At 39.0% G+C, this 27,168-nt stretch overlaps 2 protein-coding genes across 2 annotated transcripts; both read right to left on the minus strand.

Annotated features, from left to right (window-relative positions):
- Positions 1-9,217: 9,217 nt before the first annotated feature.
- Positions 9,218-10,576, minus strand: RNASE6 (ribonuclease A family member 6). Its single transcript, XM_079128553.1, has 2 exons — positions 10,346-10,576; positions 9,218-9,972 (listed from the first exon to the last, which is right to left on the minus strand). The coding sequence occupies exon 2, from the start codon at positions 9,965-9,967 to the stop codon at positions 9,506-9,508; it is 462 nt and encodes a 153-aa protein (XP_078984679.1). The 5' UTR covers positions 9,968-9,972; positions 10,346-10,576; the 3' UTR covers positions 9,218-9,505.
- An 11,681-nt stretch (positions 10,577-22,257) lies between these two features.
- EDDM3B (epididymal protein 3B) lies at positions 22,258-24,680 on the minus strand. The gene is made up of 2 exons (XM_079126544.1): positions 24,518-24,680; positions 22,258-23,071 (listed from the first exon to the last, which is right to left on the minus strand). Exon 2 carries the CDS (start codon positions 23,051-23,053, stop codon positions 22,613-22,615), a length of 441 nt encoding a protein of 146 aa, XP_078982670.1. The 5' UTR covers positions 23,054-23,071; positions 24,518-24,680; the 3' UTR covers positions 22,258-22,612.
- Positions 24,681-27,168: the final 2,488 nt, after the last annotated feature.

Consider the following 27,168-nt stretch of genomic DNA (forward strand, 5'->3'; position numbering starts at 1 on the left):
ACATGGATGAGCTGATGTTTGGGGCATAGATATTTATGATTGTTATGTCTTGCTGATTTATGCTTCCCTTAAGCAGTATGTAATGTCCTTCTTTATCCCTTCTGACTAGTTTTGGCTTGAAGTCCACATTATCTGAAATGAGGATGGATACTCCCGCTTTTTTGCTGTGTCCGTGTGCATGGTATGTTTTTTCCCATCCTTTCACCTTTAATCTATGGGTATCTCTTTCTATGAGATGAGTCTCTTGTAGGTAGCATATTGTTGGATTTTTCTTTTTAATCCAATCTGCCAGTCTATGTCTTTTGATTGATGAATTCAGGCCATTAACATTCAGGGTTATTATTGTGATATGATTTGTATTCCCAGTCATTTGACTCATTTTTGTTTTTTGACATGATTTGGTAAATGTTGTTCCAGGTCCTTCTAGCTTTTAGGGTCTGGATTGAAATATCTGCTGATATTCTTATTGGTTTCCCCCTGAATGTAATTTGGTTCTTTTCTCTCACAGCCTTTAAAATTCTGTCTTTATTTTGTATGTTAGGTATTTTCATAATAATGTGCCTTGGTGTGGGTCTGTTGTAATTTTGTATATTTGGAGTCCTATAAGCCTCTTGTACTTGGTTTTCCATTTCATTCTTCAGATTTGGGAAATTTTCTGATATTATTTCATTGAATAGATTGTTCATTCCTTTGGTTTGTTTCTGTAAGCCTTCCTCAATCCCAATAATTCTTAAATTTGGCCTTTTCATGATATCCCATAATTCTTGTAGATTCTGTTCATGATTTCTTACCATCTTTTCTGTTTGGTCAACTTTGTTTTCAAGATTAAGTATTTTGTCTTCAATATCTGAGGTTCTGTCTTCCAGGTGTTCTATCCTATTGGTTGTGCTTTCTATGGAGTTTTTAACTTGGTTTATTGTTTCCTCCATTTCAAGGATTTCTGGTTTTTTTTTTTTTTCAGTATCTCTAACTCTTTATTGAAATGATCTTTTGCTTCCCGTATTTGCTCTTTTAACTGTTGATTGGTGTGATCATTTAATGCCTGAATTTGCTCTTTCGTCTCCTCCTTCAATGCATGCATTTGCTCTTTCATCTCCTTGTTTGCTTCCCTGATTATTTTAATTATGTACATTCTGAACTCCCTTTCTGACATTTCTTCTGCTGTGCTGTCATTGGGTTTTATTGATATAGTATCTAGGTTTGTTTGGGACATTTTCTTCCCTTGTTTTCTCATATTGGTCAGATGTCAGTGGGACTCTGTGATATTGCAGATTTCCTCTATTTGCTTATAGTGTCCCTGTAGATTTCCAGTGTATCACCTCCCAGCCTTCGGTAGCCTGAAGTCTTGGAGTAACTTGATAATGCAGTTCTTCTGAAGAACGCTGCCCCTAGCCCACTACTGGTTCCAGGGAGAGAGACCTGGAGATGTCTCTGGCTGCCCTACCCTGGTCCCAGAGGCTGCTTGCGGGTTGGAGGTCTCTGCTGGCTCGGGGACTTGTGGCTGGCTCTGTGTAGAAAGACTCTCACTGGGCGGTCTGCTCCAAGAAGCTAGCCTTGAAAGGCACTTCCCGCCAGAGGGAGCCGGGCTGCTTGGGGAAGTCCCTGGCTGCCCTGTCCTGGTCTCTGAAACAACCTGTGGGCAGGCTGGAGCTGGCCGCGCACTGGTTCTGTGCAGAAAGGCTCTCACTGGGGGGCCTGCTCCACAAAGCTGGAGAATCTGGCCCTGTGGGAGGAGCCCACCACCAGAGTGCTCAGGGCTGCCTGGGGGAGACTCTATCTGCCCTGCCCTACTCTAATAAGCTGCTCGAATCTGGGCCTGCTGCCCATCTGAGCTTCACCGGGTGGGGGAGACTCACCCTGTGGTTCTATTTTAGTCTGAGTCTCTCAATGCCTCCCCTTCTTGAATCCTGGGTTCTGGAGCAACGAGATGCAGTCACCCTCTAGTCCGCCATCTTGGATCGCCCCGTGGAAAAAGCCTGCAGCTGGAGGGGGGCAAGGCCGCCTGGAGAGGTCTCTGGCTGCCCTGCCCTGGTCCCAGAGGCTGCTTGTGAGTCAGAGGTGTCCACTGGCTTGGGGACTTGTGGCTGGCTCTGTGTAGAAAGACTCTCACTGGGCGGTATGCTCCAAGAAGCTAGCCTAGAAAGGCATTTCCCACCGGAGGGAGCCGGGTTGCTTGGGGAAGTCTGACTTACATCATTTTTAAAGCATAGGTAAATGTATACAATTTAATATAATAAGTTTGAAGATCTAGAACTTCAGTATTCCAATCATCTACAGAGTTCATATAGATAAAACCTGACTCATTAGGTCTAAGATGGTATATCCTAAATTCTCATTTCCAACAAGATCCCAGGTGATACTGATGGCTGCTGATCTGAACACTGTACTTTAAGAATCACTGATTTAGGCAAAGGGGAGCTTCTTCTGGGAAAATAATTAAATGACTCAAGAAATGAAAAACCTACAAAAATTTTAAAAATTATTGAGGCATTACTTTTTATTTTTTGTACCAGGGATTGAACTCAGGAGAACTTGACCACTAAGCCACATCCCCAACCCTATTTTATATTGTTTTATTTAGAGACAGGGTTCACTGAGTTGCTTAGCATCTTGCTTTTGCTGAGGCTAACTTTGAACTTGTGATCCTCTTACCTCAGTCTCCCAAGCCACTGCACCTGGCTGAGACAATACTTTTAAAAATACTTTCTAAAGATGGAGGGAGATTCCTCAGAAACTTGGAATGGAACCACCATTTGACCTAGTTATCCCACTCCCTGGCATATATCCAAAGGACTTAAAATCAGCATACTATAGTGACACAGCCATTACATAAGCATCAATGTTTATAGCAGTAAAATTCACAATAACTCAGCTATGGAACCAACCTTAGTGTCCTTCGGTAGATGAATAGATAAAGAAAATGTGGTATAGCCATAAAGAAGAATGAAATTATGGCATTTGCCAGTAAATGGATGTAACTGGATACTATCATGCTAAGTGAGATAAGCCAATCCCAAAAAACCCAAAGTCCAAATATCACTCTGATATGCAGACACTAACACACAAAAAGAGGAAGACAAATATGAATGAATAGAAGTTCATTGGATTAGACAAAGGGGAATGAAGTTAAGGGGCATGGAAATAGGAAAGACAGTAGAATAAATGGGACATAACTTTCCTATGTTCATATACCTCCATATCATGTGCAACCACAAGAATGGGAAGTTATACTCCATGTATGTATAATATGTCAAAATACATTCTATTTTCATGTATACCTAAAAACAATAAAGACAAATAAAAATAAAATGCTTTTTTTTATAAAAAAATCAATTTTTTATTGAAAGAAGCATCATAAACAATCATTAAAAAAAAAAAGACAACTAAGGGAGATATTAACAGCTCATATCAAAAAGAGCTATCCTTCCTAACATGTAAATTGACAAAGTCATAACACTTTTGAAACATAGAAAAAGGGAATAAAATTTGCTATTAATAAACAACAAGACAGTTAACTGCACTCATTAAAAAAGAGAAATGTAAATTAAAACTGTGGATGAAAGACCATTTTCTCTCTCTCCATTGGCAAAAATCCAAAGTTAGCTAACATACTGTATTGGTAGGACTCTGGAGGGGAAAGAATTTTCTCATGCATTCTGACAGTGGTGTGTTAAAGTCACCCAGAATTATTGTGCTATGGTTTATTTGATTCCTAGAATTGAGAAGGATTTTTTTGATGTACATGGATGTGCTGTTGTTTGGGGCATAAATATTTATGATTGTTATGTCTTACTGATTTATGATTCCCTTAAACAGTATGAAATGTCCTTCTTTATCCCTTCTGACTAACTTTGACTTGAAGTCCACTTTATCTGAAATAAGGATGGAAATCCCTGCTTTTTTACTGAGTTCATGTGTGTGGTATGTTTTTTCCCATTTCACCTTTAGTCTGGGGGTGTCTTTTTTTATGAGATAAATCTCTTGAAGGAAGCATATTGTTGGTTCTTTCTTTTTAATCCAATCTTCTATCAATTCCAATCTTTTGATTGATGAGTTTAGGCCATTAACATTCAGGATTATTATTGAGATATGATTTGCATTCCTGGTTATTTTGGCTTATTTTTTAATTTTTATTTTTTTGTGGTGCTGGGGATTGAACCCACGGCCTTGTGCTTGCAAGGTACTTGTGCTTGCACTCTACCAACTGAGCTACATTCCCAGCCCTTATTTTTGGTTTTTAACTTGACTTGGTTTCTCCTTTGATTGACTTTTCCTTTAGGTTCCTCCCTTTGCTGAGCTACATTGTTGTTTTTCATTTTCTCCTCATGGAATATTTTGCTGAGAATGTTCTGTGCAGTGCAGGACTTCTACTTGTAAATTCTTTTAACTTTTGTTTATTATGGAAGGATTTTATTTCGTCTTCAAATCTGAAGGTTAGTTTTGCTGAGTATAAGATTCTTGGTTGGCAACCATGTTCTTTCAGAGCTGGAAATATGTTGTTCCTTTCTTCCTTTTAGAGTAAGAACTGAGAAATATGCTGATATCCATATTGTTTTCCCCTTATATGTAATCTGATGCTTTTCTCTCACAGCCTTTAAAATTTTATCTTTATTTTGGATGTTAGGCATTTTCATTATAATGTACTTTGGTGTGGATCTGTTGTAATTTTGAGCATTTGGTGTTCTGTAAGCCTCTTATAGTTGATTTTCCATTTCATTCTTCAGGTTTGGGAAATTTTCTGATATTATTTCATTGAATAAGTTGTTCATTCCTTTGGTTTGCATCTCTTTGCCTTCCTCAATACCAGTAATTCTTAAATTTGGTCTTTTCATGATATCCCATAGCCCTTGGAGGTTCTGTTCATAATTTCTTACCATCTTCTCTGCTTGATCAATTTTATTTTTAAGATTAAATATTTTGTCTTCATTGTCTGAGGTTGTCTTCCAAGTGATCTAGTCTGTTGGTGATGCTTTCTAGTGAGTTTTTTATTTGGTTTATTGTTTCCTTCATTTCAAGGATTTCTGTTTTTTTTTTTTTTTTTCCAGAATCTCTATGTCTTTGTTGACATGATCTTTTGCTTCCTGCAGTTGCTCTTTTAACTGTTTATTGGAATGATAATTCATTTCCTGCATTTGCTCTCTTATCTCATTCTTTGCTTTGAGAATCATTTTAATTAAGTATGTTCTGAACTCCTTTTCTGACATTTCTTCTACCATGCTGTCGTTGGATTCCATTAATATAGAACCTTGATTTGTTTAGAACACTTTCTTCCCTTGTTTTTTAATGTTGTTCACATATCTTCCCTTCTAGCAGTACAGATCTGAGGTATCACAGTTTCCCCCTGTAGGCTTATAGTGACCCTGCAGGTTTCCAAAGCCTCTTCTATGAGGGGGAGATCAATATTAGCAGCACCCAGTACATACAATATGCAGCCCTAAACCAAATAGCCCCTATGAAGATGTTAACAATATTGTCATAATAAACAGAGAGGATGTGTTCAATTATTTTCTACAGTATAGCAAATAGATTTGAAATGAGGTCTGCTGTTTCTAATGGTGGACAAAGGACTTGGGGAGGGGTATAAGATGTAACTGTTAATGGGATAAGAAAAGCATATATAGAAGTACAAGATCATAGGAAAAGTGAAAATGGAATCAAAAGAAGTTGGTCATTAGCATGAGAAAAGGGAGAAAGACTCTGAGGGAACAGGTAAACAAAAGGAAAGTAGAGAGAGTGGGAGAAAAATAAAGAAATAAAAACTTTAAAATTTTCAAGAAGGAGAAAAAAAAACCTACACTATAGCAGTCATATACTATTCAAACCACCCAGCCTTCAGTAGCCTGATACATGAAAGGTACCTGACAATGAGCTTCCATTCTCCAGCAGGCATCTCAAGATGGATTGGCTCCACATAAAGAAGGATAATCCAAGATGGCTGCATTGTCTTCTAAACATGTTGGCAAATGGGGAGCTGCAGTGCGGGCATGGGTGCCGAGTCCATGTGGGTTGCAGTCCATCAGGCCGGGGGTCCTGTAGGTCCTGGCTTTTGTCCCCAAATGGTGGCAAGCTGGTATAACCAAACCTGCAGGTACTGTGACTGAGCTTCCAGGCAACAGCAGGCAGCTGGTGATCTGCTGGTGGTCTGCAAGTGGTCTGCAGGCTACCAGCAGACAATCAACAGGTGGACCTCAGGCAGTAGGTGATGGGTAGGTGAAAGGCAGGCGATGGGCAGGCAAAAGGCAGACAAACGGGCAAATGGCAGATGATAGGCAGCAGTCAGCGAGCTATCTGCACTCAAAAAGTAGTCGATAGTCTGGCAGACCATGGGTGATTGTGGTGGGCAAATGGGGTAAACAACAAGGATCGATGAGTAGCAAAGACCGCCTCACAGAGAAACAAATTTTCCTCTGCTTGAAACTCTAGTTAAGGAGCGACAAGGAACACAGCCTCCCTCTAGTCTTCCATCTTGAATCTTGCCCATTGTTTTACTTTCTCTGGGATCTATTGTTTCCCAGAGTTTCAATATCTGCTGTGCCTCCACTTAGGATTAATTTGTGACGGGGAAAGGTCAAAGTTCAGGGCCCAGCATTCAGTATTTGCCTCTTTCCTTTAAGATGCATTGGGGTTGGAAAGGGGTAAATGTTTGCTTTTGATGGAGATGCTGGGGATGAACCTGGGAAGGGATGAAAGTTTGCTTTTACCTCTCAGGGCCCATTGTTATTGGGAAAGGGTGCACTGGGAGAGATTTAATGTTTGGCCAATTTCCCCTCCCTCCTCCTGAACCACACTGCCCCTCCATTTTTCCTGGGGAGCTATCTTGTAGGAATATTATTTTCCATAATCTTTCAACTGGGAAAGGATTTATTTGGGAAGGATCAATGCTTTGGCTTTCTTTCTAGGGATTGTTCCATCACTGGGAAAGAATGCACTGGGAAAGGATCAGTGCTATCAATATATTGCTTTGCTTTCACTTCCTTCTTCCAGGTCTCACTATTTTTGGTTTGTCATTTTCCATATCTACTAAACATAAACATAACATAATAATAAACATAACATAATGTTTAAAATAAACATTGTTTAAAATTAAAAAAAAAAGCAAGAAAAGGAATGATTTCTACCTTATGCTACTATTTGCATAAATGTATTTGTGTACTGGGATTAAACCCTGGGCCTCACACATCCCAGGCAAGTGCTCTACCATTGAGCTACATTCCCAGTACAAAGATTTACTTTTAAAATGCACACTGAAGCACTTTATTTGGTTTATGAAACTGTTAAAAATGAAGTAAAATCATCAAAACAGGACTGGATACATTCCAAATGTATGATTTCATGTACGAAGATTAAGAGGCAAGAAAATGGAGCAAAGAGTAGAATGGACTCAAATATTTTTATATCTTATTCATTTAAAAAATATGTAGCAAATGAAAATCTTAATATTTCTTTATTTGGAATGCTATCTAGGGCTTTGCATTTCTCAGCATTAATTTTTGAAAAATAATCAATCACATTAAAAATAGAATGAGCCCAGGCTGTAAGAAATTTAGTAAGACCCTGTCTCAAAATAAAATATAAAAAGGGCTGAGAATGTGGCTCAGTGGTAAAGTGTCCCTGGGTTCAATCCCTAGTACAATAAACAAAAACAAGAAATTATAGTGTGAGCAATTGAGTTGTTTGATTCTGGAAAGTTCAATCTTTTACCAGGTTATTTTCTTCAAGAATCTCTAGAAAGTTCCAGGTAATGCTGATGTAGGACATAAATCCATTTTGATTACTGCTCAGATCAATACATGCCATCTGATCCTTCCTTAAAATGATTCTTCTTTCCTATACTGGTTAACTTGGGCACAGATCCTTCCCTTCATTCCCTCATGGGCTTTATTTGGAGACTGGGACACTATAAAATGTGTATTCAAGACAGCTTAAAGTTGAGTACTACTGAAATCCACTGTGTTAGAGGACATAAATCCCTCTGTAGGTTTCCCCTACTGGGTATCCAGCTTCTTTGGTGCCATGTTGCCCTGGCCTGATAATCTCTTCACAACGGGTGACCGTTTCAATTTGTATTGTCTTGGCTGCTACTCAAACACTGATTACTTTACAAAGTGTTGGAGGCCAGGTATGAATTATGGGTTTGTTTGAGCCATCACAAGGCAGGGGGGTTACTTTTCTGAGGACTCCTGGTGTGAATCCACCAGTTGCAGATTGCTCAGATTAAAGTTGACACCTTACCTTAGCTCATAACCCTACATTCAAACAGCCCCTGGAGGTGGGCGTAATATCCCTAGCTGGCAGCTTGTTCCCATATTTATTCTTTTATCCTCAAGAAGCCTGATACATTGAAACCTTTCGATGTATTTCCCCCTAAATAAAGAATTTGGATCTTTTTCCTTATTCAGTTCCAGTTCCTATCAGGACTGGAAGACCCACCAGGCCCCTACTTCGAAAACTATTTTCTGCCTATTGTCTTTTGTTCCTTAACGATTGATTACTTTCAGACTTTTTATTTTCCCAGCCAGTTCACACCTCCAAGCAGCAATCTGCTCTGCAGAGGTGCTGGTAACACCTACAACAAAGCATTTCTAACATACTTGGTTCACTATATAACTTGGAGGTTGATGAGGAACTGAAGGTCCATTTATGAATGTGACCTAGGACCTTAATTCTTAATCCTGGACAAATTTCTAACAGCAACACTTCAGTTTCCAAATTCAGATTCAATTCTCAAACCCAGTGTTTCTGTGGTATTTTGGTATTTAGGCAAGCCTAGGAAGATTTTTATATTTTGGTGCCTTTTTCCCTTGATCTGTGCTTTCTTTTTGCCCCGTTCAGAAGATAATAGGGGGCTTGATTCTTTGGTGGATTACTACCCTGCTACAATGCATACTTTATATTTAAAATATTGCCTGATTATATGTAAAAACAAATAGAAAAGATAAAATTTGCAGAAAAATGTATATGCAAATCATCACCTCACTCTGAGAGATCAGCACCACTTCCAAATAAGCATAGACAATGACTTCAAGGGAAATGTGTGAAGCCATGAGCAGTTTGAGAGTTTCTTGCTCTCAAGTTCCAAAGACACAGGGATAAGGGAAGAGGCCTCAAGGAGGTTTTAAAGGTGACCTGGGACCTAAGACCAAAATTGTTCTTTGAATCCTGGCAGGCAGTGATTTGAAAGGATATAAAAACACCTTCACACTCATCAGAATGAAGCAGGAAGTGGATTTATTGTTGTGAATACAGTTTTACAAAGTTTGGCAAAAGTCCCAAGGTTAAAAATCTGGAGGCCTGGATGCTTCTTTGCCCTCTTCCCTATTTGCCTTTTCTCAAAACAGACAGAATTCCAAAGCAGTAAAGAAACCTATTTTTTTGTTTTTTTTGTTTCAACTCTGGTCTGGTATCCTAGATACTCAAATTCTTCCAATACCTTCCTTCTCTTCCATGGGAACAAGAAAATCAACAAAATAAAAGAAAAAGCAGAAGAGGAAAAGTGCTCCAAACCTTAGATGAGCTTATCCAAGTGTACAGGAACCAACTGATAGGGAGGGTCACTCTTCTGAGGAGGGTCACAGGCAACAATGAAGAATCTGTATTGGGCAGTATCACTGTAGCGGCAGTGAGGATACTTCCCGGTAGTGAGTCTGCAGTTGGTCATGTTGACAGGCTTTGCACTCTGGTGGCAGTTGTTCCGACCATTCTTGCAGATGATGTTTGGCAAATTGCAGGCAACAGCGACATCCCGAAAAGAGTCATGCAGGAAGGTGTTTTCAGGTTTACAGTGCTGAGTATAATTGTTGACACCACCCATTGCCCTGTTGCATTGGAGAAGACTTGGCTGTATGTGCTGGATTTCAAACCAGTGAGCCTTGGTGAGCCTCTTAGGTAAAGCACAAAGTGGGCACACCGTGCTCCATAGTCCCAGCAGCATTAGGAGGAGAGGAAAGCAGCTCAGATTTGGTACCATCTTTCCTGTGTAGGAAGAGCAAAGATCATGGTAATAGGAGAAGCAATAAGAGCATAGTTATTAGTAACTATTAATCATAATTATTTAGATTTTTGTTTTGTCTTTTACGATTTCATCTCTTTTTTTAAAAAAATCTTCTCTCTCACATAGAATCTCACAATTCTATGAAGACTCTGAAAACCAGAGAGGTGAGCAGACCTTTCCTTAGATTTTCCCACTCTTCTTTTTGACTTGCACTCATGCATTCCATGACTAGCATGTCAGACATCTGTTTTTTTACATCTTTCCTTCTGAGATGTTTACCCTTCATCTATAACCACTACCTCCCAGCCATGTTTACTGCCATGTTCACCCCAACCCTGAGGTTCCTCCTCTTACCAGGTGTTTGTGCTGAGGTTCCTGATGAGAACAGAGGCAGTGGTTAATCCCAGGTTCAGAGGCTTGTGTCTGCTTCTCTTCTTTCAGGACTGCCAGAGCTGCATTTGTGGGAAAGAGGAAGAAACACTCTGTCTGGTGAAAAGAGAAACCTAAGACTTCTGTGCAATGAAGATGAGACTAGAGACTTTCACATCTGCCTTTAAAATAGTGTCATTATCACTGTTTATAGAGGAAGAGCAAACCCGCTTTAAGAAACAAGATGATTCAAAACTAGGTTTGAGGAACTGATCACTTCCTGATGCAGGTTTAGTGCTTCCTTCTTGATTGGAGGCTTCAGTTTTTTGGAGCTCTTTGATTTCAGTCTCTTAAGAGAAAATATACCATCTAAATCTGATATAATAGCTGCCACAAACTTGGTAACATTGTGAATTCCAACAACAGATGTGAATAAATTAATTCTTTATGCATATGTTTACTGAGTCAGATGCCAGGCCTCTCAGATTCAGGGATTCATGATCTAATAAAAGAGACAGGTATATATTCAAGTACAATACAAGTTGATACTTGCAAGCATTGTCAGTGTGATGGAGGACATTAAAGGGGATGTGGGGAAATTAGTGGAGGACAAGGCATCTGAATTGAATTTTGAGGAATAATTAGAAGTTAGGCAGAGAGGGTAGCAAGGGACAAGACCGATACAAACAAACCCATAAGCTTGAAGGAGAAGGACAAATTGAGGTTATTTATCTTTAAATCTGTCCTTTTCTTTCCACTGGTGCTATATAATGCCTGTAAGTGCAACGGATTTAGAGAAGCCTTTATTCATTCGTGAACTCAGGCACCATCGGTCTCATTTTCTGGATGCAAAAATAGCTATTAGTAACAGAGGGGATTTTGGTTTTACAGGGTAGGACTGATTTGCATGGGGGAATGTCAAGGTTTAGGGTCCGGCATTTAGTATTGGCCCCTTTTCCCCAGGACCCATTGTTTTCAGGAAAGGATCTGCTGGGAGGTTAATCCTTGGCTAGTTTCCCCTCCCTCCTTCTGAGCCACACTTTTCTCCATTTTTCTTTGGGGGCTGTCTTGCAGGTGTATTATTTTCAATAACCTTTCAATGCCTTTATTCTGAAGCTCATTGTCTCATGAAAGGCTTGAATAAACTTCCCACATGGACTGATTGTATTGTCATATGCCTGTAATACCAGCAACTCAGGAGGCTAAGGCAGGATTGCAAGTTCAAGACCAGCCTGGGCAATTTAGAGAGATTGTCTCAAAATAAAAAAATTTCAAAACAGGACTGGGGAAGTTAGTCAGTGGTGAAGTGCCTGTTATGGTTTAAATTAGGTGTCCCCAAAAAGCTCATGTGTAAGACACTGCAAGAACGTTTAGAGGTGAAATGATTGATGTTGGAGTCCAATCTCCTGAAATCACTGAGAGTGCACCCTGAAGAGTCTGCATGTGGAGTTCCTGTTTATTAGCCAAAGCCAAGGCGACTAGAATGGTGAATGTGGCAGGACATCAATAACTCCTCATGCTAGGCTAATTCCTGTGGGCACGATGACCCAGATGAAGGAGAAAAATAAGGCACCAACTGAACTACTGCTACGTAATTTAAGTGTATGTTTCCTGGCATTTTATGAGCATATATCCTGTTTTGTCACCAGGAAAAATGTTTTCTTAGTACTAGCAAACAAGTTAGTTGTTTTCCATATGTGATGCCATAGTTAAGATTTAACCTCACACTGCCCTATAAAAGTTGGGCTGTGCAAGAACAAAGCAGTCTGCAGTTTTGATGGCTCTCCAGCTTCCCCCAATAAACAAATTGTCAGTTTTAGGACTCAGAGTCTTCATGCATAATTGTGGGACTACATGCCCAACAGTAGTTTGTTCGTAGCAGATTGGGTTATGAGACTCTTAACCTAATCAGTGTATTAATCCCCTGATATGGATTAACTGAGTGGTGATTGTAGGCAGGCAGGGTGTGACTGGAGGAGGTGGGTCATAGGGGCATACCTTTGGTGGCATATATTTAGTGATCTGAGCTTAGTCTCTCTTTGTTTCCCAGTGCCATGTTTCCAGCTGCTTTCCTCAGTCACACACTTCTGCCATGATGTTCTTTTGCCTCATCTCATGCCTGAAGGTATGAAGTCAGCCATTATAAACTGAGACTTCTGAACCATGTGTACCAAAATAAACTTTTCCTCTCTAATAGTCCTTGTCAGTTTTTTTTTTTTTTAAGTCATAGCAGTGAAAAAACTGGCTAAAATAGTGCCCCTGGGTTCAATCCCCAGTACCAAATCAAACAAAAAATCTTTCTACATGAATTCCCAGCCTCTAGACTTGTTTCCTTCTAATGCACTGTACACATTGCTTCTAGATTAGTCTTCTTTGAGTGTAGTTACACAACACTCTTGTTCAATGTTTTTAATTGTAGATTTTTACATACAGGAAATTAAGACTGTTCATGGTTTACCTACAGTGAGGATAATTGCAGGACACAAGGTTAATGTATAAAAATTGATTGTTTTATTATGCACTGGCAATGAACAATTTGAAATTAAAAGCATACCATTTACATTGCAAAAAGAAAAGTGATATACTTAGTTATACTTAGGTTTAACTGTAACAAAATAAAAAGATTGATATGAGAAAAAATATAAAAATCTGATGAAAGAAATCAAAGAAGAAAATAAATATGTAGACCTCCTATATTCATGGATAGGAAGAGTCAATATTCTTATGATGTCAGTTCCTCTCAACTTGATCCAAAGATAACATTAATTAGGATAAACATAATCCTAATTAATATCTCAGAAAGTTATCTTATGGATATTACCAAACTGTTTCTGGAGTTTATATGAAAATGCCAAGATCCAGAATGGTCAACACAACACTGAAAAGAAATTAACAGCATCAAACTTCAAAATACTACACAGCTAGAGTAATTAGGACAGTGTGTTGGTCAGCTGTCTGTTACTGTGAAAGCAAAACAAAACAAGACAAAACTCTGAAATAGTCAACTTAGAAAGAGGCAAGTTTTATTAGGGCTCACAGTTTCAGAGCTTCTAGTTCTTAGTCAATTGGCCCTCTTGCTTTGACCCTGTGGCATATTATGGTGGAGAGTATGTTTGACCCTGTGGTATATTATGGTGGAGTGTATGTCAGAATGAAATACCCCCCTGGTGGTTATGAAACAAAAGAGAGAAAGAGGACAGTCCCAATAGCTCCTTCAAGGGTATGCTTCTAATGACATAACTTCCTTCTACCGGTTCTTACCTCTTAAATGTTCTACCACCTTCCAACAGTGTCACAAGCTAGGGATCAGGTCTTAAACTCATGGGTCTTTGTGGGGCATCCAAGATCCAGACTATAGCAGAAGGTGAGGTATTAGTGAAAGAATAAACAAATAGGTTTATAGAATACAACAGAGTGCCCAGAAATGGATCATTCAAATCGTGAACAGATCTTTGACAGTTCAACTAATGATAGTAGAACAACTAGACCCCACATGCAAAAATAAAAGAAAGAAAATCTTCTTATAATCTTTTTGTAGCTCTAAATCTTATACATTTTATAGATCTACATTTAAAATCTTTCACAAAAATGAACACAAAATAGTCCATAAACCTAAATCTATTACCTAGAAGATAAAATATGAGAAAAATCTAGGGTTCAGAAAAAATGGACAAGCTGGACTTCACTAAAATAAAAAAAAAATTCTGTTCTACAACACACTGTTAAGAGAATGGAAATACAAGTCAGAAAAAAGTAGAGAATATTTGCATTAAATATATCTGATAAGTGACTGTTACACAATGTGTATAAAGAAATATGAAGCCCCAATAACTGGATTTTTTTTTTTTTTTTTGGTGATGGGGATTGAACCCAGGGCCTTGTGCATTTGAGGCAAGTATTCTACCAATAAGCTATATCCCCAGCCCTCCAATAACAAGAAATTTAATAAGTTTTAAAAATGGGCAAAATTTATAATAGATGCTTCACCAAAGAAGACATACAGGTGATAAATAAGCATATAAAAAGATGCTTATCATTATGTTGAGAGGAAAACATATCATTTTAAATTCCATTGGTGGGGAGGAGATGGCTTGTGAATAAGCTGAAAAAAAAAATAGAACAAAATGAAAAGGACAGACTTCAGGGTCTTTGGGTGCCAATGGGAATCTGATTTCCTCTAGCTGGAAGTTTCCTTTTATGGGGGTTTATGGAAGATATACTCTTCTGAATGCAAAGGGTCAGTCTTCTTTAAAACAGGAAAACTCCTGAATGATGGCACATGCCTGTATTCCCAGCAACTCAGGAGACTGAGGCAGGAGGAATGTAAGATTGAAGTCAGCCTCAGCAATTTAGCAAGAGTTGGTCTCAAAATAAAAAGTAGAAAGGACTGGGAAAGTGGCTCAGTGATAGAGTGCTCCTGGGTTCAATTTCTGGTACCTAAATAAATAAATAAATAAAATAGGAAAATCCCTTGAAAAATTCCTGGAAGAGTTAATGGCAGCTAAATTTTCAGAAAACTTTACTAAATTTGTGCAGTGTTTCTTTGTATATCTGCTGTCCAGGTGTTTTCCATTTAAAATGATTTTGATTCCATTTACTGGATGCTGATTTCTTCAATATGTCTTTAGAGAACTGCAAATTGAAACAGTAGTGAGATAAGACTACACACCTATTAGAATGGCTAAAATTAAAAAAACTGAACAACATCAAAAGTTGATGAGGATGAAGAGAAGCAAGAATGCTCATTCATTGTGGGTAAGAATCTAGTTTCAGGGTCATATTTTGGGTTGTATATTCTGGTTTTCTACAAGAGGGAATTCAGTTAGTCTGCTTGAATCTCATGACCTTTGCTTTGGTTCAGTAGAGGAAACTGGAAATCTTGATGGATATTTCCAACAATATTACACACAAAAAGAGGAAGAATAGTTCCCTAAGGGAAATGAATATGCAGTTATCCAAAACAGGGTGGATTCTGGGAAATCCAAAGTAACAGTACCAAGCTATTATACTAATTATTCTTGAATTCATTTTCTTTCTACTGTTTTGAATCACCATCTGCTAACCCTTTAATCAAAACATTTATAGAGGGACTGGAGATGTAACTCAGTAGTAGAGTACTCATCTAGCATGCATGAAGTCCTGTGTTTAATCCCCACTACCACAAAAACAAAAATGTTTATAGACTTTCTTCCTTCCTTCCCCTGGCCCCCCCGCCCCTTGTGGTACTAGGGATTGAACCCAGGGCCTCCTGCATGCTAGACAAACCACTCTTCCAGTGAGTATATCTTTAGTCATTATTTTTTATTTTTAGAAAGGGTCTCCCTAAGTTGTTTAGGGTCTCCCTAAATTGCCCAGGAACTTGCCATTCTCCTGCCTCAACCTTCCAAACTGCTGGGATCACAGGCATGTGCCACCACGCCCAGCTGAACTGATTTCTTTCTGAGAAACAACAAACACAGGAGAATCTCTCAAAGTATAAATAAGTTACCTTTTGCAAGGGACATTTACACTTAGAAAGAAAATCTCCACTTCTACTGATGTCTTCCTTTCTGTACCAGAGAAAAGGATGTCTATGAAGGACAACAAGCTCTTCTTGATGGAGAAGGCTTTCAATGAAACCCACATAACCAGTTCTTTCCCTTTTTACCATGCATTTCTTGCACATCATGCCTCTTCACACCCTTCTCTCTTTGTTTTAGGTGAAGAGGAAATAATAGATGTTAGGAAGCCAGTCAGCTGTGAGCTGGTGAGCAGGGAAAGAGCAGTGAAGGGCAACTGAAACCCAACAGGGAGCCTTCTCACCTTAGGAAGTCCTGACTTGGTGAGGGCCCTTATCACTCTTCTCTCTGAGAGAATACATTCTCACCCTCAAAGATGTCCCTGGCCCTTTCCCTTCTTACATCTTCCTTCTCTTCTGATAATCATTGCAATTCTTTTACTAAATCTCATGTCTTTCTTGAAATTCTGTCAAGCAAGAATACAAGAATCTGGGTTGGGGGTCTCTGTGGTTGCTGCCTGGGGTTCTGCAGGTGCTGGCTGCAACAGTAGAGGCTAAGGGGATTCCCCTCTGCCCTCTGAGTTTCCACAATTGAATCTGCTGAAATAAACTGACGATAGATACATGATCGGGGAGAAGTTTATTTGTATTAAGTGCATGGGAGCCACACAAAATAGTGATAACAGGAAAGTCCTTACTGCTCACAGTATTCAACTAAAGCTCAGAAAGCAGATTTGCATGGAAAATAGGTTTTATTCAAAGTCAGTTTTGAGGAAGATGGAGGAGAAGTTTTTCTTTCTCAAATCTCCATTTTCAGGGACTGAGGGATGCAGAAAGTTTTTATAAGAAGAGGATTCATCTTAGGGACACAAGGATGCCTCAATGTATATGCAGCTGAAAGCTCAGTCCTTGTCCCCAATGCCGATTAGTGTCAATGTAATAATGAGGACATGGTTTTGAGAAAAAGGAAAAGGTTGTATTATTGCTTTGCTAGCAAAGAAGAAACACAGGGGACTCTTGTCCCAGAGGCTGTGATTTTGCCTGTCAGGGAAAACAGAGGGCTTTTGAAGGACGTCTTCAAAGGCCACATTCCAGGTGCTCTGGTAGAGGGCCCCAGGGTGCTCTGAGGATGCGTTAGGGTTCTCCGAGATCCTCTGGCAGACACCTCCTTCCTGTGGAACACAGATAACTCGAGGTAATCTTGTTTCCTGCTCCCAGGTAAGGGTTGGGGAGAAGGAGAAGAGGAAAAGGAAAACATGTCCCTTTTAAAAGTAAACCTCAGAGCTATATTCAAAAGATGAAATGGATCACTGTTAAATTTGGAGATTAATAAATGTAATTCATCACATAAATAGACAAGAACCACATGATTATCTCAACAGATGCAGAAAAAGTATTTAACAAAATACGGCGTTCATTTGTGTTTAAAATGCTAGAAAAAATAAGGATAGAAGGAAACTTGTAAAAGCTATATATGACAAACACAAGGCCAACATCATTCCAGACAGAAAAAATTGAAAGCATTCCTTCTTAAAACAGGAACAAGGTATGGATGCCCACTTTCACCTTTTCCCCTTCTATTCCACATAGTCCTTGAAACTCTAGCCAGAACAATTAGGAAAAAGAAAGAAATTAAAGAATATGAATAGAAAAAGAAGAGCTCAAACAATCGGTTTGCTGACATGATCCTATATTTAGAAGATCAAAAAAAAAAAAAAAAAAAACTTCAGCATAAAACTTCAAGAAATGATAAATGAATTCAGCAAAATAGCAGGATACAAAATCAACACCCATAAATCAATTGTGTTCCTATACTCCAACAATGAATCCAACTGAAAGAGAAATTACAACAATTATCCCATTCACAAGAACCTCAAAAAAAAAAAAAAATAGAAAAGAAAAAAGAAAAAGAATCCCCCCCCACACACAAAAACCTTGGAAATTAATCTAACAAAAGAGGTGATTGACCTGTACAATGAAAACTATAGAACACTAAAGAAATAAATTGAAAAACTTAGAAGATGAAAAGACCTCCCAGGTTCATGGATAGGCAGAATTGGTATTACCAAAATAGCAATACTACCAAAGCACTACACAGATTCAATGCAATTCCCACTAAAATTCCAATGACATTCTTCATAAAAATAGAAAAAGCAATCATGAAATTAGTTAGGAAAAATAAGGGACCCAGAATACCACAGCAATCCTTAGTGAGAAGAGTGCAGCAGGAGGCACCATAATACCAGACCATATGAGAGCTATAGTAACAAAACCAGCATAGTATTGGCACCAAAGCAGATGTGAAGACCAATGGAATAGAATAGAAGACACAGAGATGAACCCACATAAATACAATTATCTCATACTAGACAAAGATCCCCCAAAAAATACATTGTAGAAAAGATGGTCTCTTCAACAAATAATGCTGGGAAAACTGGAAATCTTTTGCAGTAGAATGAAATTAGACCCCTATCTCTCACCCTTCACAAAACTCAACTCAAAGTTGATTGAAGACCTAGGCATTAGACAAGAAATGCTGCACCTACTAGAAGAAAATGTAGGCCTAATACTCCATCACATTGGCTTAGGAACCAACTTCTTCAACAAGACTCTGAAAATACAAGAAGTAGAATAAAAAAATCAATAAATGGGATGGCATCACACTAAAAAACTGCTTCACAACAAAGGAAACAATGAAGAGCATGAAGAGAGAGCCTACAGAATGGGAGAAAATCTTTGCCACATGCACCTCAGATAGAGCATTAATTTCTAGGCTATACAAATAACTTAAAAAACTTAACACCAAAAACAAACAAGCAAAGAATCAAACAACCCAATCAATAAATAGGCAGAGGAACTAAACAGACACTTTTCAAAATAAGAAATACCAATGGTCAACAAATATATGAAAAAAATGTTCAACATCTCTAGCAATTAGAGAAATGCAAATCAAAACTACACTGAGAATTCATCTCACTCCAGTCAGAATGGCAATTATCAAGAATATAAACAACAATAAATGTTGGTGAGGATGTGGGGAAAAGGGAAAACTCATACATTGCTCATGGGACTGGGAATTGGTGCAACCACTCTGAGAAGCAGTATAGAGATTTCTCAGAAAACTAGGAATGGAACCACTGTTTGACTCAGCTATCCCACTCTTTGGTGTATATCTAAAAAGTTAAAATCAGCATACTACAGTGATGCAGCCACATAAATGTTTATAGCAGTATATTTCACAATAACTAAGCTATAGAGCCAACCTAGGTGTCCTTCAACAGACGAATGGATAAAGAAAATGTGGTATATATACACAATGAAGTATTACTCAGTCATAATGGAAGAATGACTTTATGACATTTATCAGTAAAGGGATGGATCTGCAGACTATCATGCTAAGTGAAATAAGCCAATCCCAAAAAACCAAAGATTGAATGTTTTATCTGATATATGGGAGCTAACCTACAATAAGGGGGAGGAGGAGTAGAAGAATAGAAGTTCAGTGGATTAGACAAAGGGGAATGAAGGGAAGGGAGGAGAGGTAAGAAAAGGAAAGACAGTGGAATGAATCTGACATAACTTTCCTGTGTACATATATGAATATACAACAGTGAACTTCACCATTGTATATAGCCACAAGAATGGGTTCCTAAGTAGAAAAAGATATATTCCATGCTCATATAATTATATCAAAATGGAATCTATTGTCATATGTAACTAAAAAGAATGAAAAAAAGAAGAAGAAAGGAGGCACAGTAGAACTAAAGTTTGGAAATGTACATATGTAGATTTAGCTAGATTGAGAAACAGTCACATTCTGTTTCTCAGATGCCCACCAAGGTCAGGGGGCTGCCTCTCAGCCTCCATTCTCAGTATGAGGACCTTCGGGGGCTAAAACAATTTGGAGATTTTAACTTCAGAGGGGTTTTGTTTCAATGGAAGACTCAAAGGTCCAGATGGTTGAAGTGTAAAAAGCATTTCTGGCTACTGGAGGGAATAGGGGCTTGGAATTCTGGGGGTAGGGGGAGTGGAGGGAGTGATGATAGTTTATGGGAGATAAAGGGAATTAAAGGAAATAAATGCATGGCAAACAGCAGACTTTGCTCTGTGCATGAAGTCTCTCAGATAACAGACTTCAGAAGAATAGATGATTGCTTGCCACAAAGTCTTTCTAGATGAGGTTTCAGACCTTTAGTCCTATTTTCCAAGAATAAATATCTTTTGTTTAAAGAGATTGTAGAGAAGGGGTTCATGATAATTGCATTCAGGAGGAACTTCCCTAATCAGATAAGGGAACTTCAGAAAGAGCACCACTCTGCTTCAAGAAGGAAAGAAGAGCAAGAGACAGAGGGGTGGGAGAAAGTCACAGAGATTGGTTCCTACTTAATCAAGGCATTTAGCATGCCAAAGCTCCCTGCTTAAGGATGTTCTTTTCTGAGCCCCAACAGTATTTATGTACAGTATTTAACTGTGACCAGATGCAATGGGTTTGCCTCTTGGTGAATGCAAAGCCAGTGAGGGCACAACCAGAACATAAAAGGGTGGAGAGAAGTTTATTACTTGCAGCAAGAACACTGTAGTTAATTTGCAAAAGCAGTCTTCTCCCCAAAGAAAGCAAGGGGCTTTTTTGGGGAAAATTATACCATTCATGTAGGAAAGATTCATCATCAGATGTAGAGGCAGGCACAATCCTGAGCATGCTTAGTTTGAGGCAATAATTATATTCTCGAAATAAAAAATAAGAAAACACTCATGTCTCCTAGGCATAGAACTTAGCATTATGAGCAATGTTTATTCCAGGTCACCTAAAGAGAATGATTCAGATTCAGGTGATTTTGACTGGTTCTCTGTAAGTTTCTCCAAAGAGCCTTAACTGAAATAAAAAGAAAAACAATTTTGAAGGTGCATTGATAGTATTTTAAAAGGTCAGTAACTCTGCACCTTCCACCCCCAAGTACAGGAACTTGCTCCTAAAACTGCCTGCCTCACCTAGTTGCGAATTAGCCCCCTCCGAGTTATTCGTCCCTGATCCCCCCTATGTATATAGAAGATACACGTTAATAAACTTCCATTTGTTTTTCTGTTGTTAATATGATTTCTGTTGCATGAACCTCAGGTAAGAATCTAGAAGGAAAATATTTTTCCCCTTCTAAGCTACATTATGAGAGTATTTACCACATGGAAGAAAAAAAAAAAAACAAAAAACCAACAACTAGTATTCCCCATATATAAATTGATCTTGATGAAAAACTTTGGTTTCAAACTAATCTCTTGTGATTTTGGTTAATGTAGGTTATCATTCCCCAGGTGTCGGCTCATCCCTTGATTCACTGAAAAATTGCAAAGCTCAGGGATTTCCCTAGGAACATGATTACCCATCTACATATATTGGTCACTGACTGACACCAGAGTTATAAGAAGGTGTGCAGTCACCTAATTAGAAAGGTTGATACCTTGGTCTTTTCTCTGATTGTTTCAGGATCAGAGTCATGTAATAAGCAGGAGACTAAAGACCTGAAGGTACTTGAATGCTTAGTATTTATCCTGCCCATACCATCCTAGGCAAAACTATATGAAGAGAACATTCTTCTTACCCTGTTTCTCTCTTCCCTAGTTTACAAATAGAATTCTTATATGCTCTACCTGTTTGCATCCCCAACATTTTCTTCTCCCACTTACTTTCTTATAAAAATATTTAAGTCTAAAATCTCATTCTTGAGGAACATGACATTTTGAAGTCTTCCAACCCCTACTTTATTTCCCTGCCAAATGTAAATGTTTATTATCAGGCAAATTCACTTGTGATACTATCTTCTACTTAATGTGGAATCTTATCAGGAAATGAAATGACTTAACCCATCTAAAAAGAATTGACCTTCTTAGAAATGTTCCTAATGAATGAGTCCAGTAGGGGTGTCTCAATCTGGTTGATGTAGGAGGGGTTCTTTTTGATCCAAGGTGTTCATAGCTTCTGAAGGTTTTCACGGCCTACTACGGTTTGCATATTTGAAACCCCTCTTCTATACCAGAGAGAGCAGATGATTGAAGGGCACTTGTCATATCTGTTTTAGCCAAAGAATGAGGAAAGAAAATCATTTTTCCCTGAAGTACTACTGTGAGCCAAGAGCCATGTGACTGTCAGTTAGCTCTGCCTGTGCCACTCATTTGGGTGGAACTAAGGATGCTATCACAACAAATCTTAGGCCATGGCTTGCTTTCAGTTTAGCACACACAAACACATTTATGCACCCATCAGATATATAAACATATCAGATACATGTAAGCACACACAGACCTATATACAATACAATCACATCTACTCATACTCTATAGTAAGTGCAGCCACAGTGCTTATACTAGTGATATAATACAAACTGTACACATAAATATGCACATCCCACACGTTGGAATAACATACTTTATTTACAGAAGGGAAGATTATTATACCCTGGGAAGGTAAAAAGATGTCAATGTCAGGAAAGTCCTGGATAGTCAAGAAGAGATGTCACAGGAGCTGAATCTTGAAGTAATACATAGGAGTAACTTAGGTAAATGAGGACAGAATATTATTACAGGCAGAGAACAACATAAACAAAATTGTAGTATCAGGAAACTATGTGATACATAACTCTTAATTGGAAAACATTGACACATGAATACAAACCGAGGAGTGGCAGTGGCTGTTGATGTATGCAGGGACATCACCTGAAAACCATGAAATGCTCTCCCCAAACATGGGGTCCCAGGCAGACAGTCTAGTTGAAGATAGGCTGTATGATCTGTGCATCTTCTATACTGTCAACATACCCATCCATGCTACAATGGAATTGAACATGGTTGTAGCTCCTGCTCTCTATGTAGTTATTTTTTAATTTATTCCAGTGACATGTGAGTATTTTGATGGGATTCTGGGCCCATACATATGCATTTCTATAACGGTCATTCCATTTGCCACCAAGGCACATATGCTCGATTTTGTACCATGAGATATAAATGAACTGGTGAGAGAGCTTGTGTCTCAGAGTTTCTTTTTTCATGAGGTTATTACATTTGTAGGAAGAAAAATCTTGACCTGGATTTAGGTGGTGTGCTTCCATAAATTGTCTTCTGGAAATGTTCTCACTGTGCACAAGTAAACTGCACTGGAGGCACAGTAAGGCCACGAGAGTGCCACAGACCTTTAGAGAGGATGCCATCTCAGTGACCAGGGCCACCTGTGTGTGCACAGAGAACAGAAAGGAAAATATTAAGGCATGCCTTGAGGGTTGAGCTCCACTTCAAAATTCCTGTTCCTGCCAATGAGGGCACTTGGGCCCAATTTCACTATTTGGTTCCTATACTAGAAGATGATAACCCTTTTATTTGGGGGGGGGGCAGTTCTGGGAATTCAACCCCAGGATGCTTTACCACCACACTACATTTTCAACCCTTTTTATTTTTTATTTTAAGACAAAGTCTCACTAAGTTGCTTGGGCCTCATTAAGTTGTCCTGGCTGGCCTTGAACTTGGTGATCCTCCTGCTTTAGCCTTCCAAGTTGCTGGCATTATAGACATATACCACTGTGCCCAGCTTAGATGACAACTCTCTTTAGATAATATTTATAGGAAATAAAAATGTGTTGCAGACTGAGTGTGCCAAGGACAAAATTTGGAAAAAGTAGATGAAGTTTATTTTAAGAATTCTAAACAATTTCTATTTGCCCTCCCCTCTATATGACCCAAGGAACCCAAAGAAGTACAACTAACTTTCTATTTAGCTCCTTTCCCCCTGATTGACTCTCAGGAAATCATGTGTCCAAAAGAATATGGTATTTTGTTTTGTTTTGTTTTTTGGGTGCTGGGGATCAAACCCAGGGCCTTATGCGTACAAGGCAAGCACTCTACCAACTGAGTTATCTCCCCAGCAAGAATATGGTATTTTAAACCTTATGTCTACAAAGTAGAAAGCGCTGTCACCTTTTACGAGCATGTAGATGATGAGTAACTACTTGGGAGGTATTTCCTAGGCAGGAAGGCTTTGGTTCTCTGAAATCATAGTCCAGGCTGCAATTATGTCGACTGCGTGAGGTTGGCTTTAGACCCAAAGCCAACCAGCTTTAGACCTAAAGTAACTACCACATCCCTTCTCAGGGGCTGTTTCCCCAACCATCATGACAAATGATCTCAACCTGACAGAGCTGCTTGTTGAGAATGTTGTGATAAAGAATCTCCGGTTTTGAAATATTGCTCTAATCAAGGAAGCACTAAGACTAAAACTGTGCTTACAGGAGTAACTCTGACCTAGAAGAGAGAGTTGAGTTATTCGAAAAGTCTCCCCCTTAAACTAGGTCTCTGCCCTCATTTGCATGAGGAATGTACTTGACCCTACTGAATCTCTAACCTGATTTGCACTCTGAACATCATTGTCCTCGAATGGGCCTAATATTTCCCTCAAGACGGACCTGTGGGAGTCTATTAGGATGTGTATATGCTTTGGAAGATCAGAGTTTGGAGGGAGGAGCAGGTAGAGGAAAGGCTGTATTAGTGGGATTATGACTGAATTACATTTAAGCCTCCTTTTTCTGTGATTTTAATCTTTACTATCTAAAAGGCCAATCAGGCTCCTTCCAGTGTTTCTGGGCCTTTCACCCAAGCTTCCTATGCATAGTTTTCTACCTCACCTTATTCAGATTCGGCGATCCTGTCACTGGTTGCACCTGGTATCAGTAGATGTATTGGAAGAGCAGAGTCTGTGTCTTTCTTCTCTTAGTGCCCGAAGAAGAGTATTCAGTAGTGGACAAAGGAATGACAGTAGGAGGCACAGCGCTCCTGATGATTTGTAGTGGTGGTGGAGGGAGGGCAGGGTCAAGGATATCTTTTTGTGTGAACCTGATCCTACACCTTCTCATGTAGAACACTTGGGTTCACTCTGAGAACAGCCTCGAGCAAAGGCTGTAAACATCAAAGAATGACTCCTGGGTACAAAGGAATTGCAGGCACTGAAGAGTGACCCCAGAGAGGGTTATCTATAGTTTTCAGAAGACAACTAGAGATCTGGCTCCTAAACTCACTGCCTGACTAACTTCTGAGTAAAGTCTGGCTATGTTCTATGGGAACTTCAGGGAGAAAAACCACCTCTGGAGGTATGAACTGTGGGTACTTTGCTGAAAGGAGAAAGAGCAGTTAGTCAAAGGAGCAGTTTATGAATAGATTGAGATACTGAAATGTGCCTTCTAGCAACACCTTCAAGGGTGGCTTATAGATAAGCCACCATCATGGAATTTCTCACTGGGTCACATTATTTTTAGAATATCAGAATGTTCAGCTTACATCCAGAATTCACCTTCAGACTTTAACTCATATTAAGAATTCCTGGAATAATAAGGAATCATGTGCCAGTAAACAGGCTGGGGGTTGGTTCAGAGCACGTTCTTCACATCCTCCTATAGCCTAGTTCTTTAGTGACAAGGGAGGAATTCTGGGCATCTGAGTTTGGATACCTTAGAGATGATTCCAAGGACAAATAAGGTCACAATCACATGCATGCACGTATATCCAGACTCCTCTTTCTTTCCCTGTTCCCTCCTCTTTCTTTCCTGGAGGTTGAACCCAGGGATGCTCCACCAACTGAACTATATCCCCAGCCCTTTTTATGTTTTATTTTGAGATGGGATCTCGTTATGTTTCCCAGGCTGGCCTTGAACTTGTGATCCTCTTGCCTCAGCCATCTGAGTGAATGGGATTACAGATGTACACCACCATACCTGGCCTGTCTAAGCCCTATCTAAACAAGTTTGTGTTATCTACTGAAGATTAAAATTCACGTAGTGACTCAATGAATATAGAGAAGATGGGAGACCAGTATTTGAAGAAACAAAGTTAAGAAAAAGATCCATGGTCTTTCAAAGCATCATATCTTGTGGTATATTAAAGAATATGAGCAAGCAATTGGGAGAATTGTAAGAAGAATGAATGTGCAAGTAGTTTTTGAATAACAAATTGTTAAGCTGGTATCTATTGTTGACAATATTATTACATGTAGGATTATTCTACCCTAGACATTTCTAGTGTCAAGTAGTTAATCCAGTATATGTCAAATAAGTTATATTCTGTTTTAGATATAGAAAAAAAATTATTATGAACTCCAGGCACACATCAGGAACCCTATAATGCTCTAAGCCCAAAGTGCTAAGGTATCTTGGATATAAAACAAATTATATAGGAAGAAACCAGAATTAAACAGTGGGGAGCAGTACCCTTTATATCTGCAACTACCAAAGCAGTCCAAGAAGGTAAGCCAACCAGATTTCTGGAAATGCTTTAAAGGGTCTGCTTCCTGGAACTCCATCCATCACCTTTTGTAGCAGAAGCTTCTTAGTTGGTGGTTTCTGATTTGAGTTAGTAGAGTGATATCCTTTGAATGTAAATTCTCAGTTATTTCTTAATCATTTTCTTTCTTTAAACATTTTCTTGAGTTGAACTCCTTTTTTCTAATCGTTCTTTGATATTTCCTTTCTTGATCACTACTCAATTCTTAAATTTTTTGTTACACCTGTTTCTCAGAACCATAATAGTGACAAGTTTCCTGATACAGATGACAAAAATGTCTCAGGGAGTCTTCATGTGGGCTGCAAGGGCTGCAAAGGATTGCCAACTCAGTGGGTTCCTGTGCAGTCTATCAGAGAATCAGATAAAGGCCCAAGGGTGATGGGAAGAAGACTGTTGGGACTCTTGTTCCAGCAGAGGGAGACACAGCAGTGACAGAGAGTCAAACTGACTCTCAGAACAAAGGAGCTAGATTTATTCATGTGTAAGGGAGAGGGGATGGGCTAGAGTTAAGGACTGTTAATTGACCTTAGATACATTTTTAAAAACTATTTTGTTTTAATCGTAGGTGGACACAATATCTTTATTTTATTTTATTTTATTTTTAATAGTGCTGAGAATCAAACCCAGGGCCTCACACGTTAGGCAAGTGCTCTACCACTGGGTCACAACCCCAGTCCTTTAGATGCATTTTAAAAGGTGTTTCCTTTGCTGAGAAAAAGCTTTTTAGTCTGAATCCATCCCATGGATGGATTACTGCACATGGATTTCCAGTTTTGCCAGCCTCTTCAACAAATGGTGCTGGAAAAACTGGAAATCCATATGCAGCAAAATGAAATTAAACCCCTATCTCTCACCCTGCACAAAACTCAACTCAAGATGGTTCAAGGACCTAGGAGTTAGACCCGAGACCCTGCACCAAGTAGAAGACAAAGTAGTTCCAAATTTCATCATGTTGACTTAGGACCAGACTTCCTTTAACAAGATTCCCAGAGCACAAGAAATA

The sequence above is a fragment of the Sciurus vulgaris genome, assembly GCF_902686455.1.
Source record: "Sciurus vulgaris genome assembly, chromosome: 2".
Classification (NCBI taxonomy): Eukaryota; Metazoa; Chordata; class Mammalia; order Rodentia; family Sciuridae; genus Sciurus; species Sciurus vulgaris.